Here is a 20,374-nt window from a genome sequence, read left to right as displayed (position 1 = left end):
GCCGGTCACCGAGAGGGTCATCAGTCTAGTGTTCTCTTTGAAACTATCTCAACGATTGGCTGTCACTTAGTCGGGCAGTGCTATCATATAGGAATACCCCATAACGCCATTGAATGAATCCGGCGCATTGCGTAGACCAGATGCATGAAAAGACTTCCAGTGAATAGCTAAAAAGCCATTCTGAACCAATGGAACAATTTTGTGTTATCTGTGACAAGGTTTACTCATCCTGTTTTTGTTATCGTCTTTGTATGATTATCATAATAATCCAACAACGTATGCATGAGGACAAATCTGCAGCAATTTCGCGCAGTCAACAGTGGCGTCAGCATCGAGTATGGGCTAGCAGCTCAGAAAGCTATGTTTTTAATGGCAAAACAAAGGTTTGAGTACATGTACCACTTAACGTTCAATCTCAATGACACCCAGTTAGCTTTAATTAACACACTGTCAACTTTAATTTCGAGCACACTTGAGCGATCTTTGACGTCGTGTGGACCACTCTGTGTTTTGTGGGGTCGACAATAAGTCGGTCGCCATTTTGTTGTCAAGATTCCCCACTGTGCGCAGCCACCACCCGCTCTTTAAATGGCTCATGCCTATTAAAATAAAGAATAGCGGCAGCGTGCTGTTCGGTCCAAATAATGCGGTGATCACACCGATGAGATATTATTTTATTACCGTGGCATCAGCATGCCTGGGCCGTCAGCACACCTATTTTCAATTTCTGCTGAGCCATTAGCCGGGTTATTGTTCACAGGTACGGGCGAATACCGCCGACTCCCCGGCGAGTTGGATTGGCGTTAACTTGTCACAATCAATTACTGCGGGCAGGATAACGAGTCACTGGCGCACCTGGAACCACGTTGCTCCGTACGGGTTCGAGGCTCGTGACACACACTCGGCTCGGCACCGTGGCTCCCAATCGCTCGCTCGCTCGCTGCGCCACACACCGCCACGGCGACACTGTAAACGATTCTCACCCCTCCGAAGGATTCAGAGAGATGAAGTGACACGGGTGAACTTCACAAGTCATGATGCATAGGAGAACAAAATAATTATACAAACTCGCTGTGTAGACCCATAATACACAATAACAGCAGCCATTTTGAGTCTGCTTCCAAATATCATTATGTCAAAATGCATGAAAATCAAAACAAGGATAATTGCTGCCAGACTGTGTATAACCCTCCCTCGAAGCCTATTAAAAGCCTGCGTTCAAATACGTCTATGGAAGTGGCTTCGGCCTCTGTCATAAGCGCATGTGCTATTGCCCCCCGGCCATAGCCATGTCATTCTGACGCAGCCAAACTGTGATCTCGCGGACTTCAATTTAGGTCAAACAAAGATGGCCGATCGGTTGAACAACCCTCGACTAACAGTCATGATGAACTAAGAATGCCTTTACGTCACCATTTGAATAATGCAGTGCAGAGATTTCCCACACTAACGTCTGATTAGCACAAAAAATGCAAACTAGAGCCCGAAGATACACTGGCATGTGCTATCATGCAATTCTTTAAATACCCATTTGCCTCAGTTAGTGATGGCAAATGTTTTCAAAGCAGAAATATCGCTATATGCGCAGTGGTGGGTACGGGTATAGGGCGAGGCTGCACTTAAGAATAACAGAGCCTTTCGCGTCGTTATAAGGTAGCTTGCTCGGTTGTTATTTACCCTATTTAAGTGGCCGAAGCTTGCCAGTCAACTCTCTTTAGGTTTTGATCGTATGGCGTCAAAATATCATGTGACCAACCGGTTTCCTTGTCGCTCGACCACAACTGCAGCAGGCAAGCAACGGCAACAACGTCGTGTGCTGTAAACTTAATAGGGCTTATTTTCACGTACAATAAACGTGAATTATTTATCAAATGGAATAATGGGCACTATACCTGCACCGTGTAGTGTGCGGTTGTCATAATCGTGCTGACCCAACACTGGGTGTTGGCTCCGCGTTTTTCTCACAGTTTTTGCCACCCATCATAGCTTTGAAGGCTTGCCTACTACCTATACTGCGCGGTGCCTGTTTGCCTACTGCAATGGCGACGCGGACTTTCCGGTGCCCGGATGTAGGCTGGGTCGAGAGAGAGAACTATAAAAAATAAGAACCCAACCTTGAACAGGGACAATCACAAACTATTTTCCCCGAAAATTAACGACCAGAGCCAAGTGGCTCCAAATACACAAAATAGTGTTGGGTGGGAGCAATGTTGTATGGCGTTCAATTTGCAGGAGGGGGGGGGGGGGGGGGGTACGGGGCGTGACTAATTTTCTCGAGGGGGGCACTCAAGAGGTTTTTAGCATTACAGAAAATTGTCATTTTTATTTCCCCAAATTTGGGGGTGGGGGCGGGTGTGCCCCATGCACCCCTTAGTTACGCCATTGGTCGGGAAACCGGAGTTTGACTGAATGTTCTTACCTTAATTGGCAAATTGACAACACACGTGGAATAATCGACTTTCACGTTTTTCCAAAAAGTTACTTTTTCTCTGAGCGGATTTATTTGTCTACACTACTGAATAATGGTACATACCTGATTTTACAATACAGTAATATATTATAAATGTAATCTTTTGAGTGTTTCTTACATTAAGATAGGGCGTTGTGTATATATTACGTTCGTTATTGAACAGTCGTCGATTCCTTGAAAAAGTACATTTTTTTACGAGAAGGTAGAAAACCTGCCACTAGTGGGTTTCTTGCGGGCCACTCTAATTAGTTAGCACGGGTGGGATACTTGATAATTGTAGGTTCTGACTTCAGAAAAATCCCCACTACCCTAAACTCCATTTGGTCTGCAGCCGCAGAGCCGAAATATTATATTCACTAAGCCGTGTCTGAACCGGCTAAGGTTGTTTACACGGCTCTCCACGGCAAAAACCAAAGCCGCAGCCATCAATTAAATACTGGCTTCGGACCGGACACGGCCTTATTTAATTCCAGTCTTGTACCCTGTAAACGCCACCTTGTGATGTCAATATGAAGGTATCATACCAAGCGGCAAAAGTAAACCTTATCTTGCGTTTCTTCAATTCGATGTACACCCACAATTAAAGGTACATAGGATCATTTGTTTTCCTGTGCATTATATTTTCCATTTGAGGCCACGAGACTGCTCCAAATCAGGGTGCAGGACTACTAACCTGTTTAAAGATATAGTCCATCATTTTGTAATTTGTGCATTTTGTTCGTTTGAAGCAACAAAAGTGTTCAAAATCTAATGAAGGATACTGAACAACTAACCTGATGAAGTTTCAGCTCAGCTTCAGCTGTATATTCCGAGAAAAACAGCATTCTAGGATCTCAATTTCAAATCAAAAGTTGCTGAATCATGTTTTGAATTGGCCTGAATTCAGCGTCTGAGACACGTTCTCACTGAGCCGATTGCAGCTACGCGATGTCGCGCACTGATCCGACGAATTATAGCAACCGCGCGTGCGTGTGCGTCGTGCCAATGCTTGCGCGCGCTTCGCCGAATAACAAAACGAACTACTAATTAAAATTTTCCTAATAGTCAGGTGGCATATGGTCGGAATCGTGACCGACTGGTCCAAAGCACCAAACTTGGCAGATAGATTCTTATAGACCTAGAGAAGATATTTAGAAGGGGTGACACCTGAAATTCTTTTGGGAAGGGTGCCTAATTTGCATAAATCGTTAATCCCTGCCGTGTAATATATTTTCCCCATATTTGGGTATATTTTTATTTTTTAATTTTTTTGAAAAGTGTATTTTGGTGATTCTACTTGCATATTCTTACTTCAATAACATTTTGTAAAGCATGTAAGTGACTGAATAATTAAGAGGACATAGTAAATCACCAAAACGGCTACTATTTTACCCTAAAGTTACGCGCATTTACCTTTTCCTCAGATATCATCAACTAGTCTCGCCAAACGTTGGTATTGATGAGCTTCAAATTCACAAAGGTACTTACTGACATAGTTAACCTAACAAAAATAAGTGGGAAATCATGTGAAAATTGATATCATCTTGATGTTTGGCCCAAAAAAGGGGAGAAAATGTGGTGTCCGTAAATTGGGCTACTACGGGAAGGGTAACGTGGGGACTTGAACGAGTTCAACAAAATCCCCCCAAATTAGAGATTATTGTTGTTTACAATAATTTTGTCTACGCCAAAACGTTTTCTCAACAATAATTTTGGGAATTTCCTTGAACTTGTTCCAGTCTTCCATGTTAGGCAACCCTTCACCTTACTTGTTAGCCCAATTTATGGACACCTCGTTTTTTCCCCAGTTTTTGTTTTCTGGGCTTAATAACACAATGTTCTCATTGTTTCAATAGGGTAACTGTACCAGTAAGCTACGTGGTGAATTTGAAGTTCATCAATGCTGATGTTTGGCAAGACTAATTGATGATATCTGGGGACAAGGTAAAGGCGCGCAATTTTGGGGCATAATAGTAGCCATTTTGGATCGTTACTATGTCCTCATAATTATTCAGTCACTTATATGCTTTGGAAAATGTTATTTAAGTAAAGATATGTAAGTAGAATCCCCAAAATACACTTTTCAAAACAATACAAAAAAATAAAAATATACCCAAATATGGGAATAAATATATTACACGGCAGGGATTAACGATTTATGCAAATTAGGCACCCTTCCCAAACGAATTTCGGGTGTCACCCCTTCTAAATATCTTCTCTAGGTCTATAAGAATCTATCTGCCAAGTTTGGTGCTTTGGACCAGTCGGTCACGATCTTGACGAAAATTTGATCTAAGCCACCTGACTATAAGACGCACCGTTGGAAAGGCCTTCCTTCGTTGATTACTTCAAAATGATAGCTTGCCAGAAAGAATAATTTCACAGGGAGTTTAGTCCACTTACTATCTTTCAACCAAGTATTTTTTCAACAATAATTACGCCAGTTACTTTTCGGATTGCTGCAAATGACGGACTATAGCTTTAAGTTTCAGCTCAGTGGATATACGCATGTAAAAATGCGTGCCCACGGTACCCTATTTTGAAACCACTTTCAATTGTTAGTTTTCTTCCTACAAGGGCGGATCCAGGGGTAGGGGCCAAAGGGGGCCATGCCCCCCCCCAAAAAAGTCGCTATAAAGGCAGGCACTGCGAACACCACCATCTTTTCCTCCAAAAAAAATTGGTCAAAGTGGTCAGAAATTGCCTCAGATTGCACCACAGAACATTTAGAATCCAAAAAAAAAAAAAAACGGGGCCCACTTTTTGGGGGACCAAATTTTTTGGGGGCCCCCAAAAATTGTGTTCTGGATCCGCCCTCGTCTTCCAAACGATACCATTTTAGGTGGAATAATTTCACAGGGTATTTGATACCAGTCTATTATAATCACTTTGAGCAATGTTTCTGTCATCGGAAACTATGTTTCCGAGTAATTTGCAAATGATCCTACGTGGCTCGACGATGAATACGGTAATTGTTTTTCAACAAACAACAGTTTTTTTAAAATTTTATTCTCCCATTGGAACAAAATGTTGCATTTAATAATAATGTAATTAACGCTGACAATAATAACCATTCTCTCCATCGTGAAAATATTAATACTGCTGTGCTGTAGTGAACGTACAAATCTCGTGCATTCGGTGTCGACAAATTATACAAATAAATCAAATATTTCAGTTATTATTGAGACAAATAAAAAGAATCTTGATCCAAAATGAGAGAAAAGGGCGAAACATTTGTTTTCTACAACTGTACCAAAATTGAAAGCATTTGTATCGAAAATACGACGCACATTGAGAGATTTTGAACGGTCACATTACCTATCTTAAACTGCATAGTGAGAACAGACCCTGTTTTTGAATTCAAACAAAATCATACATTAGGATTATGTAGGCCCTACCACACAACGGCGCAAGGATGTACAGATATCGTTGCGAAGCAGCTGTCTTCGGAAAGTCTATTTCATTAAATGAAGCTTGCCAGTTCGGCAGCCTTCTTGAATCACAACAGTTGCGGTAACACGTGGAATTATTATTAAGTACAGATAAATTTCCAAAAACTCGGGTTCATCTCCAGCTCCGGATACTCGAGGAGTCCACAATGTTCGAAGCAAATGAAACTAATACATCTTAGCCTTGTAATATTTTACTTTGACGTTCAAACGAAGCGCAGTATGGACCCAAATACTGAGCCCGTTCGATCGCACCACAATGAATTTAATAGAAATCATACAATAATTGGAGCCCGATGCCAGATCGGAGACGAAACCAAGGTTTGGGGAAATGTCAACCAACGTGTATCTTGTGGCTAAAGTAGGACATTAATAATTGGTCGATACACGATGATGCATGAGTGGTCAGCGATGCATGCTTTGATACGGTGATAAACCAAAGAACAACTGCCAACGAAAATCAGTCTAGATGGTAGCAAGCAGTTAGGCAGGCCCACATTTTGACTAATTAAAGCTATCTCTCTAGCCTCGCCTAGGTACGGTAGGTACAAGGCTCCAGCGCAAGTTTTGCGCGCATTCTGAAAGTTGAGACGCATGTGCATCATTTGGCACACCTATCATTAGTTAAGGGTGTATCAAGAATAGACTAATTCGGCGAACAAAGTAAAGAGCCGGTTTTGTTTAATGTGGAATCTCGCTCCCTTGCATGCTGTACGCGTTCTACAAATCAGTAACGTCCTCTTATTTAGATCTTCGCATGGGAATTGGTACCCCTTCACTAATGGCGTCTTAAAAAAACAGGATAATAATAATGCGTGATCTGACTGGTCCCAAATTTGGTTGTGCAAGCCGCTACGAGTCATGGCATGGCTACCAGTTAAACGACACGACTCACACGAAGTCATCTCTCGATGACAAAGCCATGCCAAAATTTGAGTTTTGTACCAGACGTCGTGACACGATGCTGCTGCGACAGATTATCAGGAAAGGAAATTGTAAGGCCTGATGTTCTCGCACCTTTCGCGTACACATCGAGTGGAAATAGTCCATACACTTGCTGACTACACAGCTGTGCGCTACCAATACCGTATCTGACCAATCGGAATACTTCTGTTGTATCTCAAATCACAGGGTGAATAAGGACGAAAAACAATGACAATTTAGCACATTTTTAAACAAACCCTATAGAATAGTCAAATTTATGCAAAATATCATGCAAACCGCACTATTTCACTCGTCAACACAGACGACAAGGAAAAGAAAAAGAAAAGATGATATTATTATTTATGTACAAAGATTTTGTTTCATACAGTCCTGAGAGAAAGGCCACGCGAGTTAAAAACGTAAAGAGCAATATATAAATTTAGACTATTCACACGCGTTAGAAACCCCACCAAATCCTCTTGGAATAGAGAACACTCGAAGGCCTGGACACGTTAAGAGTAAGACCGATTCAAGGCCGGTTCAAAACCAAGCGCGAAAGCGAACGCGAATTTGTGCGTCATTTGTGTCTTTAAACTTCACCTGAATGCGAATGTGATGCGAATTTGACGTCACCAAACATTCGCTGCGTGCGAAATTTGCCAGAGTGAAGCCCGGGTTCATACTTCACGCGAAAGCGAAAGCGAAGCGAAATTCGTGACGTCAACAATACATTCGAAGCGCGTCCACCATTGTTGACGACATGAATTTCGCTTTGCACAAGATTTCGCGCTAGTATGCACCGGCTTTTGAACGCTTCTCTTGGTACAGTTTGAGCCAACTTGAGTTCTTGATTTTTTAAAAACTTTTCCACAGCGCCCTGTAGAAAAAATCTTCATTTTTACTCAAAGAACGGAGTAATTTATACAGACCAACCCATTAGCCCCGCCCACTACCCACGTGGGCAGAAACACGTGCGCCTCTTCAATGCCACATTGCCATAAATATTGTATAAATCTATGCACATTGCATGAGCTAGACGCGTGCGTCATTTATTGCACGCAAAGCCACGCATGGCCCACGCATGTCGGACATAAAGCACGGTTATGATTGGTCCAGAGGTCAAAGGGCGAAGCTTCGTGGATCGGTAACATGTTGCAGATTTCACAGGTGCTTGTTCACATTTTGTTTATGCAAGAAGTTAAAATAGTGCTCTCTTTCAATAGAGAGAAAGACTTGCTTTTCAAACATTCACATTTGCTAAGAAAGTATTGAAGTCAGGCCGTTGCTTAACCGTTTGAACAGTTCAATCGCATCGATAATACTGAAAGAAATATTTTGGGGGGCTCAAGAGTTAATCGTTTGTTCCAACGCGTTGAAATCATTTTCAAGTGTCCGGAAAACAAACTCTCCAGATTGTCATGTCATTTCCATCTTGGTTGATTCTGTGTCGCTGCAGCTCTCTTTCTGAACAGCAACTTTGCTCTTGTGTTCCTCGGCTTTTTTCCGGAGTCTCTCCACGCTGAGAGTTTTCTGTTCCTCAAAGACGTCCGTTATGGGGTGGGGATGCGCCATAAGGGGGAGATTGTGAGGTTTAGGCGGCAGAAACCTCTCTACCAGGAACCCGAGGGGCTGGGGCACGCCCGCAGCAAGGGCCGCGGACAGAGAGTTCCAAGCGAAGGGGGAGAAGGCCGCGGCATACGGGGAGGCAGCTGCCAGGCTAGCCGCCGCGGCGTAGTGTCCGGCTAGGAGTCCGAACCCGCGGCCGCCAACATCGTTGGGCCGCGGTGAGAGCAAACAGTCGATGCTGAAGGAACTGCGGAAGGCCGAGTTGGCCGAATCGGCAGCGCAGTGGTGTGGTAGCTTGCGACTCTGCTTGCCCTCCCGTCGCGTCTTCTCGCTCTTGGCCGACTTGTGACCGGCCGGAGTTTTGAGTTTCTTGTCGGTGAAGAACACACCAGCCGCAGTGTCCTGTTTGGTATCCGTTCCCGGGGACAGCAGTGGTAGCGAACACTTGGTGGCGCCCCCTTCCTCAGGAGATCCGTCTCCCCACTCTTTTTCACCCGAGCCCTCCTCCTCCCCATCCTTCTTCGCCCCTGCGTCCGTGGCGCCTTGCTTCTTGGTCTTGATCAGGGTTCTCTCGGCTTTCTCCCGCTGTTTCAGCTTCTTCTTTTCCATGCGGAGCCTCTCTCGCCGTTCCACTTCCTCAGGGGGAATCGGGTCGCCGCTGCAGGTGATGAGCTGGGCATTGTGGGCCGGCCTACCAGGACCTTTCTTCGTGTTCTCCTTCTTGCGCCACTTCGCCCTCCGGTTTTGGAACCACACCTAATGCCAGCACCAAAAAAAAAAAGACAAGGAAACTTCAATTTAACAAAATGTCTGCCAATATGCACAAAGTTGCCATTTTGATATCGCAGTTGATCCATGCACATAATATCAGATCAGGCAACCAGTCAAATTTCACGAGTCCCTGTTTATTATCAGACTCTTCACTGGTCAACTTTAAAACTGTTGTCTAACTATTACCTCATTTTTTTTTTCAGGCGAACCATGGTAACTTGGGGCAGAGATTGTAAAAAGAAACACAAACAAAAGACGAATCAAGAATAATACGTAAGATTCCAAACGTTCCCGTGAGGTATGTGGGCTAAGCCATGCAGTCGCATTGTCCTCTGAAAAACCGATTTCAAGCAAGACTAGTGTACCCTTTTTAAGGAAAAAAAAAGGCAATTATAAGTCTGGAGTTCATTTTTTTTTAATGGCCCTACAAGTCATAACGGGCATTAAGTCACTATTTTACCAAAAATGAACGTTCTGATAGCCAACGTATCAAGTCAGATTCTTATACCGATATAACTTTCTCATACAGTTCCTTATTTCAACTTTTCAGGTAACTGTTATTAGACTAAGAGCTTCACATTTGGTCATGTCCACGGGGCCTCCTGCTGGGCAATCAGAATAAGAAACGACAGAGTCTCATAAGGGAGAAGAAAAGATATATAAAATATTGGGTCAAAACTGATGTTATTCAATTGCAACAGGGACCGTCTACACAATGGGCGATGTAGGACAGGACAGAAGATAGAAGCTTGGAGCTGAAAAGAATGTCATATGAATAGGATGATGATGTGTTTCGTCTTCTCTTCTTCTTTTTTTTATTATTGCGAACTGAGAATTCTTTCACCGGACGTGAGATGGCCCCCCTGTTCGCCTGACAAAGGCGATCCGCCAGAGACTTCCGTTGATTGCTTGTGACTCAATGCACCTCTGAATGCAGATTCCTCTTAATTTGCACTTTTCCCGCGCGCAGCTCCGCCGAGAGACCGGCCGAGGCCGGGGCCAATTCCGCCTCGGCACAATGTCATTTTGCCGTTTGATTTCCCCCTACCGTCAGCCGGGGACCCCGGATACAAAACGGGATTGCGTTGGCGTAATGGGGCTGGCATGCGGTTATCCAAACACAACACATAAAGCCCCACACGATCTGAATAAGAAGAGGGAGAGTAGATGAGAGACAGAGAGTGAAAAAAAAAACTTGAGTAAGTTCAGGGGCCTTTCAGATTTTCGTACCGGATTTCTCTGGAGACCATAATGGAAAAATAACAATGATTTACTCTCTGGCGCGCACTGGGATTTCTCAAAGATCACTTGGAAGGGGTCGGGTGCGCGCTGGCGTTGCGAAAACAGTCATTGTTGCCCCGTCCACGTTATTATTTTTGATCTGAAATGTCAATCTAGCACAGATTGAAAAGCCAATGAATTTTGATACATGGGGGAGTATTTCCAGCTCGTCAAATAATCCGAGTGTTCTCGGGTGTTGTCCGCAGGGCGAGGGCAGCGCGTGGCCCCCCGCGGTGAATGGAAGACAGCGCGCGCGTGATGCGCGCGTGAGCAATATGTGCCCGGGATCCAACTAATATTTTTTTTATACTGACCGAGGTCTGCCAGTGCATTTGATACACTAGCAATCACAAGGTATTACTCGCTGGATCCCCGGCGTAACTGGCAAGTAGGTGAGTGACCTATCGGGTGACACGCTGTGATCTAACTATCTCCGGGCCCTGGCCCGCTCGTCCGTCGCCGAGCCCGCCGGGCCCTCTCCCGCGCGCAGCCCCTCGACAACAGACTCCCGGATAACAACACGATTTGGACTTTTTAATCAGGTCCCCCAATTGAAAGGAGGCATAGATTGTGGACACTAAAAATGGCTTGTTGATTATGGAACGCCGTATCAAAATTCTGCCCCCGAGCTCCCCAAAAGCGCTCAACACTTTTTTTTTTCATTCAGGCTGTACAAAAAAAAAATAAAAAAATGGAGACCTGTCTTGCACAATGGTGGAATTGATATTGAGGGAATCGACTCAAATGCCAAAGCCACAAAAACAAAGTAGTGAAGGAACAAGTGCCAAAATAGTTTTGTGTATCACAGTGTCCCTCGAAACCTTGCGATCCCTGCATAGAAGAAAATGACTCTTCGCAACGTTGCCTGTTTTTTCCCCTTTCTAAACATGAAATGCTCTCAGCAAAGTTAATTAACAGTTCAGCAAAAAGCCGTCGGGTTGAATACATAGGTAGCTAATCGCGTCCTTCAATATTTGGCCAATCATACACGTTGCCCCAAAGGGCAAAGAAAAAGATACATACAACTGCTGTACATGGCCATTCGAAGTGTATAGTTAAAGCTGACTCAAGCGAGCAAACAAACACCCCAAAGAAACAACAACAGTTACACTGTGAAAACACGAAGTTGGCAATAACTAATCAGGGAGCAAGCCCGTCTACGTCACGCTTCTTTCAACCAATCAGAGAAAAATGGGAATATTTCCAGTCATGCTCAGAGAATTAACTCCCAGCTGTTTGATGGGGGGGGGAAGGGACAGAGCTTGTTTTGGTAGGTTAACAGTTATTTCCCTTTATCTTTTTTACCAAAGTATAAGTGAGGAACAAATGGCTTTCAAACAACGCCACTCTAAAACGTTTGGGTCAGACTTGACCCGGAATACGGGTCCTATATGGGGCCTGACACTTTTTCGGGTCCAAATGATACTTTTCCGGGTCCAAATGACACTTTCCGGGTCCAAATGACACTTTACCGGGTCCGAAAATGACCTGGAAGGTGAGTCATAGAAGTGTCATTTTGACCCAGGAAAAGTGTCTTTTTGACCCGGAAAAGTGTCATTTCGACCCGGAAAAGTGTCAGGCCCCATAGGACCCAAATTCCGGGTCAAATCTGACCCGGGTCTTTTGAGAGTGTGGAAAATACTGTTTTGACAATAATATTATAGGGAGCTTCCAAAAACTCTCTGCTACAGAGTGCAGAGCTAAGTGCAATGCATGCGAGTTCATTCATCATTTTGCACTGAAAAAAATACTACTCAGAGAGGAGGGGCTATGTGAAAAGGTCTGACAGACCACCACGCATAGCCGTTATTGTTGGGTCTTCTCCCATATACACACACAGACACACCCATGATGAATGTTTTGTGTGGCGTTGCTTTTCCACTTCGGTCATACAACAACTCACGTTTGGTGTCTGTCTCACAAATCATCTTCAAAGATCCATGAATGGATCCGATTGTTTCTATCGGTTGGGCATCTGCTGCTCATTTTTTTGGGTTCAGACATTATCTACGCCGTGTTGAATTGTGGAAGTCTGCCAATTAGAAGCGCGCCAAAATCAAGCCATCAGATCATGGTGTAGGCTTCAGAAAGATGGACATTTTTTATATTTAGGACTGAACTACCGGTACAACAATGATCAAAGTTGAGCGGTCAGTATTTTGTGTAGAACCCCAGAAACAATTTCAAATCAAATGTCACTTCAGCTCATTGTCAACATAAAATTGCAAATAACCCACTTAATCAAGTAATATCAACCTTTACAAACTTCATAAGTCAAGGCAAATGGTCGCAATATTTTAAAACAATGTTTCGGATACAGTTCTATATAGCTTCTATATCCCGGCTGCAATAACAAGTGGCCAATTGTAAATTCAACGGCTGTTGCAAGTTTTAATCATGGCTTACACGGGTTTTAATTCCCGTATCACAGGCCAGTGTTTACACATCGGCTGTCGCCTGTAGGCACAGCAAGTGACGAGATCATTATATTCATTTCATACTCATCGGGTTATATTGCAGTTACAAGAGAGCCTCTGCAACCGCGTCTGTAATCGTTTTTAATTGTCCTAGGGATAGGTTATGCCGCCGCCGATAGGGCGACACGAAGACAAGGCTATACGTATAACCGAACTATCCATTATAAAATCGAAACGCGGGATTGATTGAAGTACGGTATGGAAACGCAAACATGTCCGCGTTTTTGAATGATCACTTCTCACACGCCACACTGTATCGGTTGTAGTCACGACTAGAGATTTTAAATCATCCACTCCTCTAAATGTTATCGGCGAGTGCTCAGACAAAGGAAGCCCGCGGTCTAGTCACCGCCTCCAACATGAGCCCCGGTGAGAAACACAGTGAGTGCGAGGCAGGGTCGGTGATTTTTGTAACCACTTTTTGTGTGTGTGTTCGACTGAAACCTACACCACTGTGTCTCTTGTAATGTCATCAAATCGCCGAGGTTGTGTGATAAACTCACAGCGACAGGTCTTCCCGATACAACCGATGCGGTAGGGCTGCGCGCGCCGTGTGCACGCGCAACACTCGTCCACGCTGCGTGTTCCCTTGTCTATTTTGGCGCGAAGGACAAACACACACACACCCAACCACCACCACCCGCCCGTACATTGCGGGGATCCATTACCCACTACCCAGCGCCAAGTCGCTCCCTCCTCGAATGAAATGAAATACAATTTCGCTAATGTTCTTACTTCCTTTATTAAATTACCAGCTCGTTGTGACAATTACCAAATACAACACTAGAGCACTTAACGCGGGAAGGAGCAACTTATAATGTTACATGGCAGCTTAATTCAATATGATAGCCGGCCTGCGCGCAGAATATACAACCCGTTGCTTGCTCTCCCTCCATACCCTCTCTCTTGCTGCTCCGTGATATTGTAACGGTCGTAGTTGGTTTGTTCTGGCCTGCACTAGCCCCGCACCAAGGTACACAATCCGTAGCGTCGATGCCTACACAAACATGATCCGATAGCTTTGCCCGGCAAATGGACCCAGCCGGTAGGGCCTTCGCTCGCCCGTGAGCTCCGTGCCAAAACTTCCAATTGCGCCGATATCACCGAATCCACACGTTTTCACTGGTGTCATTTCCTTGCCCGTACACATTCGAATATACTCGTCTCTATTGATTTTCTGTCCTCCCCAAATTGGCCACACTATAGTTATAGACAAACGGATACAATGCGATACAGTTTATTTGCAACGGTTTGTGATTAAGAAATCAGAAGGCTTAGATTTGCAAGGAATGACAGTTGTCGCTTCATCAACAATCCAAGTCAATTTTACTCGAAATTCAAACTCCATATCAACTTCAAATATGAGATACCAAAGAGATGGTACACCTATAGATCACAGGAGGGGTATAATATGTCTTGGTTTTCTCGTTGATATTCAAATACTCATGGAAAATTTGGATGACAATACAACAAACCTTCAACCAATCTAACATGCAATCTCTACTCAAATCTCTTCCCCCACCCAAAAAAACCCCCATGACATTACAAAACCTGAATGTGCACCCCACAGTTATGACCGATCAGATTTGAAAGGACCCTGACATGTCAGTTTTTTAACAGACCACATCAAAATTACTCCGAAGTCAAACTTGAAACAACATCTGAACATATCAAACGCATGTTCTTCTTTACAGAAATTGGGAATGATAGAGAAGCCTACGTAGGCCTACTCCCAGGCCCTTTTGGCTATAGGAACCATCCTCATTCCTGCAAAATCCTTTCAATAAGTTTGGCTACCATGTAAAAATTGGATTCAGCCTCAATCCTCCAAAATCACCCGTTATTTCTTGAATTTGTTCAGTGGAGGGACGACCATTGTCTCAATCCTTCAAAATCCTCCAACAATCACTGTTGCTGGGTTGAGGCAGTGCCGATGTCATTCAGAAGCAGTGCGGATGATAACAAGCATAATGCAGGGTTCTATTATGCATGACTGATTGAACATAAACAATGCTGGGTACAGCCTACGAACTCGACACAATGCATTCTCCAAAATCAACCGACACTTTTTGCCATTCAGCCTCAATCCTCCAAAATCCATCAAAAGCGCCTGGAGGAGTTTGTAGGATTGAGGAGGGTTAGGATTTAAATCAATAAAAATCAATCGTATACAAGGTTACAATGCTGAACATGTAATACTCAAGCTTTTATGGGGACGTTATAAGTTCCGTCAAGAAATATCTCAGAATGCACCAGGGTTGTAAATTTGTCAGCTGAGTTAACTGTAACAGCTTCGCTCGGACAGGGCACCAATAAGCGATATACACACAAAACGTGCTGAGAGTAGTCTGGCACCCATCGGTGAGAAAAATATTTTCCTTGTGAGTTTACCGGGCAGTGTCAATACTGGATGAAGTTAAGACATCAAGCCAAGTAAATTATTCGGTGAAAGGGGATACAGAGTGGGAACAATCAAATATTAAACCCATTTTGCCAGAGTGTTATGCCCCACACTTGATGTAATAAATGGGAAATTGCATTACGCAGCAAATTCCCTTAAGGAAACCAATTTTGTGGATCATCTCTCTAAATCCGTCCGTCCTCCAAACTGTGTATAGAAATCCCCACAAGAAAGACGCAAAAACAACAATGGTATTACCGAACGGAAAGGTAAACACGACCGTGTGAATGTTTCCATCCTATAGTGTTTAAACACGAGTTGAAAAAAGAGTGGGCTTCTGAAGTTTTTGACTTATTTCTCCAAACAACTAGGGCCAAGGCAATCAGGCTGTTTATTTAAATTAGAAGGCCGGTGTTCCCTGAGCTAACACCGGGCTGTGATTCCATCAGAGGCCGCCCGGCTACTGGTTCGCTCTTGCTCTTTCCCCGGTCCTTTGTGTCGGAGTTGAGCTGAAACGTAAACTACGCATTCTCCGAGGTGTCACCGTTAATGGCCTTATGGTGAGGTATGTACACTCATAGATTGTCCCTGTGTGATGGAGGTACCATCTTGTTAAGAGCAGTTGCTTCGGATAGCAAAGCAGATAATGCTGTGCTGAACAATACCAAAGCCGAGTAAACGAGCTGGCGGCACAATCTCCAACTTATGCAGTTTCGACCTTTATCATGCTTCCACCAATTTTGTCACATTCCCTGTATCCAATAACAGTATTGAATGATAATGTTTTGTGCAAAAAGGAACCAGACTATTTTTCCCTTCCAGCCTCGCTTTGGTTACATTGATCTGAATGGGAAAAAATCAAATGGCTGCAACATGATAATGGTCTATTTATTGAAAAGCCATACCAAATGTACTTTCGTAGTTATTATGATGAGGTCAGTGTATATAACCTGCGGCATGAACGACTTCCTTACTACGATTATAATGGGTCACATATTTCGAAGGAGACGTTGAGTGACAGTGTTGGACGAGGTATATCGTGATGGATCACAAGTCCGATCACAAGTCCGATCACAAGGCAATCACAAGGCAATTCACAAGTCCGGTCACGAGTGACGTGAGATGAACACAAGGGAACGTATTCACATTTTGAAAAGCTTATGAGTTGACTTGTGACTGACTTGTGACTGACTTGTGACGACCCGTGATCGATCACAAGTACCTCGAATACAGCACTGTCAGTTGGCAGGCCCCGTGCACTGGATCAATGCAGGTTGAAGGACCCGCGGAGAAAACACATCGGGGAAAAGTAAGGGATTTCGACCCGATTTGTCTGATTGAGACATGAAGCACCGATGCGCATTGTCAATATAGCGCCCTAATAGACATCTTCTTTAAATCAATTTCAGAGAGCAACCCAGACCCGCCGTCCTAAAAAAACCACCACCTTTTTATTAATTGCTGCAAAAACGTCATGGATAAGTCAACTGTTCTAAGTTTGTAAAGTATTGCAAAAGTGTGTGCTGAGTAGCTTAATAAAATGGCCGCCTCTGGCACCTTAAGTGGGTATCGAGTTAACGAGTCAATGGCTTCGGACCTACTTCAACCTTCTTATTCAGCGATGCCCAGGAAAACAGGTTTACAAGAAAGGGATTGTATACACGGCGAAGTGGGCAAATCGGTCAACAAAAGGTCTCATAACGGTGCCCCCAAGTTGACTTTAGATTAAAGAGAGGGTGCAAAGTGGCCACCGTGTGTTAGGAGATTAGAAACATTCATGCCGGCGGTGAAAAGACGCGCTGCGTCCGGGAAGTGGGCAAAGCAAACACGATCTTGGGGGATGGACAACTGGTTACTATTCGCTTGGTATACAACGTAAAAACTGTCCAATATCAAGGGTGGGTGGCTTTCAAGACGACTGTACAAGATGAAGCAAGACACGGCAAGCCTATGGTAAAACTGGTGCCAGGCTAATTCACAAGTTACACTCATTTCAGAGAGAAGGTACAAAGGGCACAAGGGTGGCCCTCTGTGACAATCAAAACACGAACTTTTATTTTATTTGGCACGTGTAGAGTTCGATGTGCATGTTTATGTTCAAACGGGGACATACGTGTTAAGTTTCATTATGGTAATTGGGGGCATCCATCTGAGGACGACCACGAATTAGAAATTGCGTACAAAACCTATGAGAGCAGTTGCAAAAAAAGCTTGTCCAGACAAAAGAAGTCGCCAGAAGAACAATGACCTGTCCTCAGTGCATACCATACACCGACCTGTGTGTTTTGGTGGGAGTGCGTTGGTTTCAGCAAGTGCGCAAAAATAGCAGCATCGTCCAAAATCAAAAGTTCTGGAGTGTTTCGAATACAATATAACCCTGTCCATCCATGCAAGTGTTTGTGGAGAATTAAGCCCTGGATTTGGCAAACACGCGACGTATTTGCCCTGTACGGTTCCCACGAGAGGCCAACCGAGGCAATTACGGGAGAAAGAACAACCCAAACGGCTGTTTCACGCAACAAAGGACCGGGAGGCGTTACATTAACAGCTTTGTGTTAACACAATGAGACAATTAGAGAGTTTACATAGAGTTTATAGAATATTCACATGCACTCCCGAACGTCTGTCATATCATCCGTGGGTATGTTTCTGTCGCGGAGATAGGGGGGAGGAGAGAAACGGATGATGTAGCTTTTAAGCCCTTGAAGTAAATTAATTTCGGGGATGTTTACCGTGCACATAATGAGAGAGGATGATTGAATTGGTGGAAGTGACGAAGATTCACTGTGACGCAACGGTGTAAATATACGCAAAGAGGCTGGCTTATGAGTGCAACTTAGTGAAGGTGTGTTAAGAGTTTTAGCTAATGTGGTTTTAAGTTAAAAATCGATGCTCGTCATTTGTTTTTATTTACCTTTTTTTTTTTTTTTTTTTAGAGCGAGCGCTTATTTCACGTTGATGGTTCTCATGTGTGTAATGTTGATCTTTATACAGGGGAAAATATGAGACTTTCTCAGTTCAGCTTCCTGTGTTATATTGAAATTACATTTTTATTAAATTAGAAAGGGGACTAGCGGGCGTGATTTGTCATATGTTATCTCTCGGGGTTGGTCCCCGCAATGACTGCCGAGCATTTAGTAGGCGCACGCGTGTAAGGCATAATGTTTGCCGCTCGAGATAGCGCTGATACATCAGGTTCGCCAAATACGATTATTGTTTGATGCGATCTGGAGATCTCCTTTGACTTCCCGATGTTTTTAATATCATCTCCCCTCTCTTCCTTGGTTTCTATTGGTCCATGCCGCGCGTCACGCGCGATGGCCGGCCCGCGCGCGGTAACGCTATATCCTTGACTTTTCCCGGGGCTAAAATTTAGTCCGCATGTCAATTAATTTCCCCTCCGGCCCAGCCAACTGGCAAATATTATGCATATATTTGTGCTTGTCATTCTCTCCTTTAACCCTCTTGTCAATGTAACGGCCCAGCGGTTCCACGATCCATACTTCATCTGGGGCCGGCCGGCCGACACGGCCGGCCCGTCGCGCTCGAAGAGATGTGCCCGGTAACTGCGAAGGTTTTTTTTTCTTCTTCCTCTCCTTCTTCACCATATTGGCAAATAGAAGGGTTGTAAAAACAAGCCGGGCGCTGATCGAAGTAATTGCCGTTTTGTAACTGTGTGTTTTCCGGACGGTGACAGAATTATGGCGGGGGAATCTATCACAGAATTTGGGATTTATGCCGCCGAGTGGTTTGGGGGCTTTCAAGTGCGGATTGTAAATTGCGCCACAAAATCATGACGGACGAGCTATAACGCTGTATACAGTTCACTGTCCAAATCCACACACGGCGTAGACAGCCACATTAATGAGGACATTTCCGACAAATGGGTGTATTCTCGGATTACCGTTAGAAATCCTTAAAGTGATTGAGGGAGCATTTTGGTAAAATAAAGAAAGTTACCGCGACAACACATTATTGAATCAATTTCAAACCAGGAATGCTTTTAGACTAAAGTAAATTGAATGTGCGCCTCTGAGTAGCCATTACTTGAATACACTCCGCGCTAAGTTTGTCGTAAATATCTATCAAATAAATCGCTATAAACAATGATATCTTGTTAACAGGAGGACAATTTTTAAGCGCCCCTAATACAATATACAAATGGCACTTTCGCGGAAAAGTACTGTTAGGCCTAATGGTGAACACGTTTGTTCCGAAAATTGATAATTCGACGCGAGGTCTGTTTTCAGGGAGACAAACAATGCTTTCTACATGACGGGTAAGTGTCGACAAGTAAAATTTCAAGTTCCGTAAATTGGCAAGAAAATGGAATGTGACTCGCTTTCCAGAAAAGTAATGGTACTTAGTGTGCTTAATGACGACATTAAAAGTCAAATGTATTCAATTCTATATGACATCAACTGTATACTGCAATGTATAATTATTAGTCGGGTGCTCAGGATTCATACCGCAGTAAACATCATAAATGACATATCTCTCGCGACATGGTCTTCAAGTTTCAAATTTACGACATGTGGAGAATGGTATAACCCAATATCAATTTGGTCATCTCGATTTTTAACACACAACTTTAACAAAATGATGCACCGGTGACATTTGGTGCATTTTAACATCGACTTGCGGAGCAGTCAGGGAAGAAGACCCAAAAAAATAGCCCATTTTTTTCCCTATTCACCCATGAACGTGCAAGAAAGGGGGAAACAACAACAACAATTGTGGCACGGACTTGACCTTGTGCTGTAAAATGAAGTTGGGCCTGATTTGCAACTGAAGCATGAATTACCAAGCCTTCGCGACAGTAGGTACCAATATAACAACTTCATAATAGTCAAACGGCGATCAAGGATCAGAAAAAAATGAGAATCAGAAAGAGTCAATGGCAATATGTATCATATACCATGGTTTTGGCATGGTTACCTAAAGTTTAGTGCACGTGCTCGGCACTATTCTTTTGGAAGAGCCATGTTATAGCCCTGGGCTAGTTCGAAGACGTGATTGCCTATGGCATGCTTTGCAATGGAATCATCGCCAATAT

General features: G+C 43.8%; 1 protein-coding gene across 1 annotated transcript in view; it reads right to left on the bottom strand.

Annotated features, from left to right (window-relative positions):
• Positions 1-5,946: 5,946 nt before the first annotated feature.
• Positions 5,947-20,374, bottom strand: part of LOC119721322 (homeobox protein unc-4 homolog) — a 33,258-nt gene continuing 18,830 nt past the window's right edge. The window contains exon 3 of the mRNA XM_038191346.1: positions 5,947-9,144. Within this exon, the coding sequence (XP_038047274.1) occupies positions 8,239-9,144 (906 nt within the window). The 3' untranslated portion in view covers positions 5,947-8,238. The remainder of the gene's footprint in view (positions 9,145-20,374) is intronic.

This window comes from Patiria miniata, unplaced genomic scaffold (genome assembly GCF_015706575.1).
Source record: "Patiria miniata isolate m_02_andy unplaced genomic scaffold, ASM1570657v1 HiC_scaffold_13, whole genome shotgun sequence".
Taxonomy (NCBI): domain Eukaryota; kingdom Metazoa; phylum Echinodermata; class Asteroidea; order Valvatida; family Asterinidae; genus Patiria; species Patiria miniata.
This window is presented reverse-complemented; position numbering and strand designations above follow the sequence as displayed.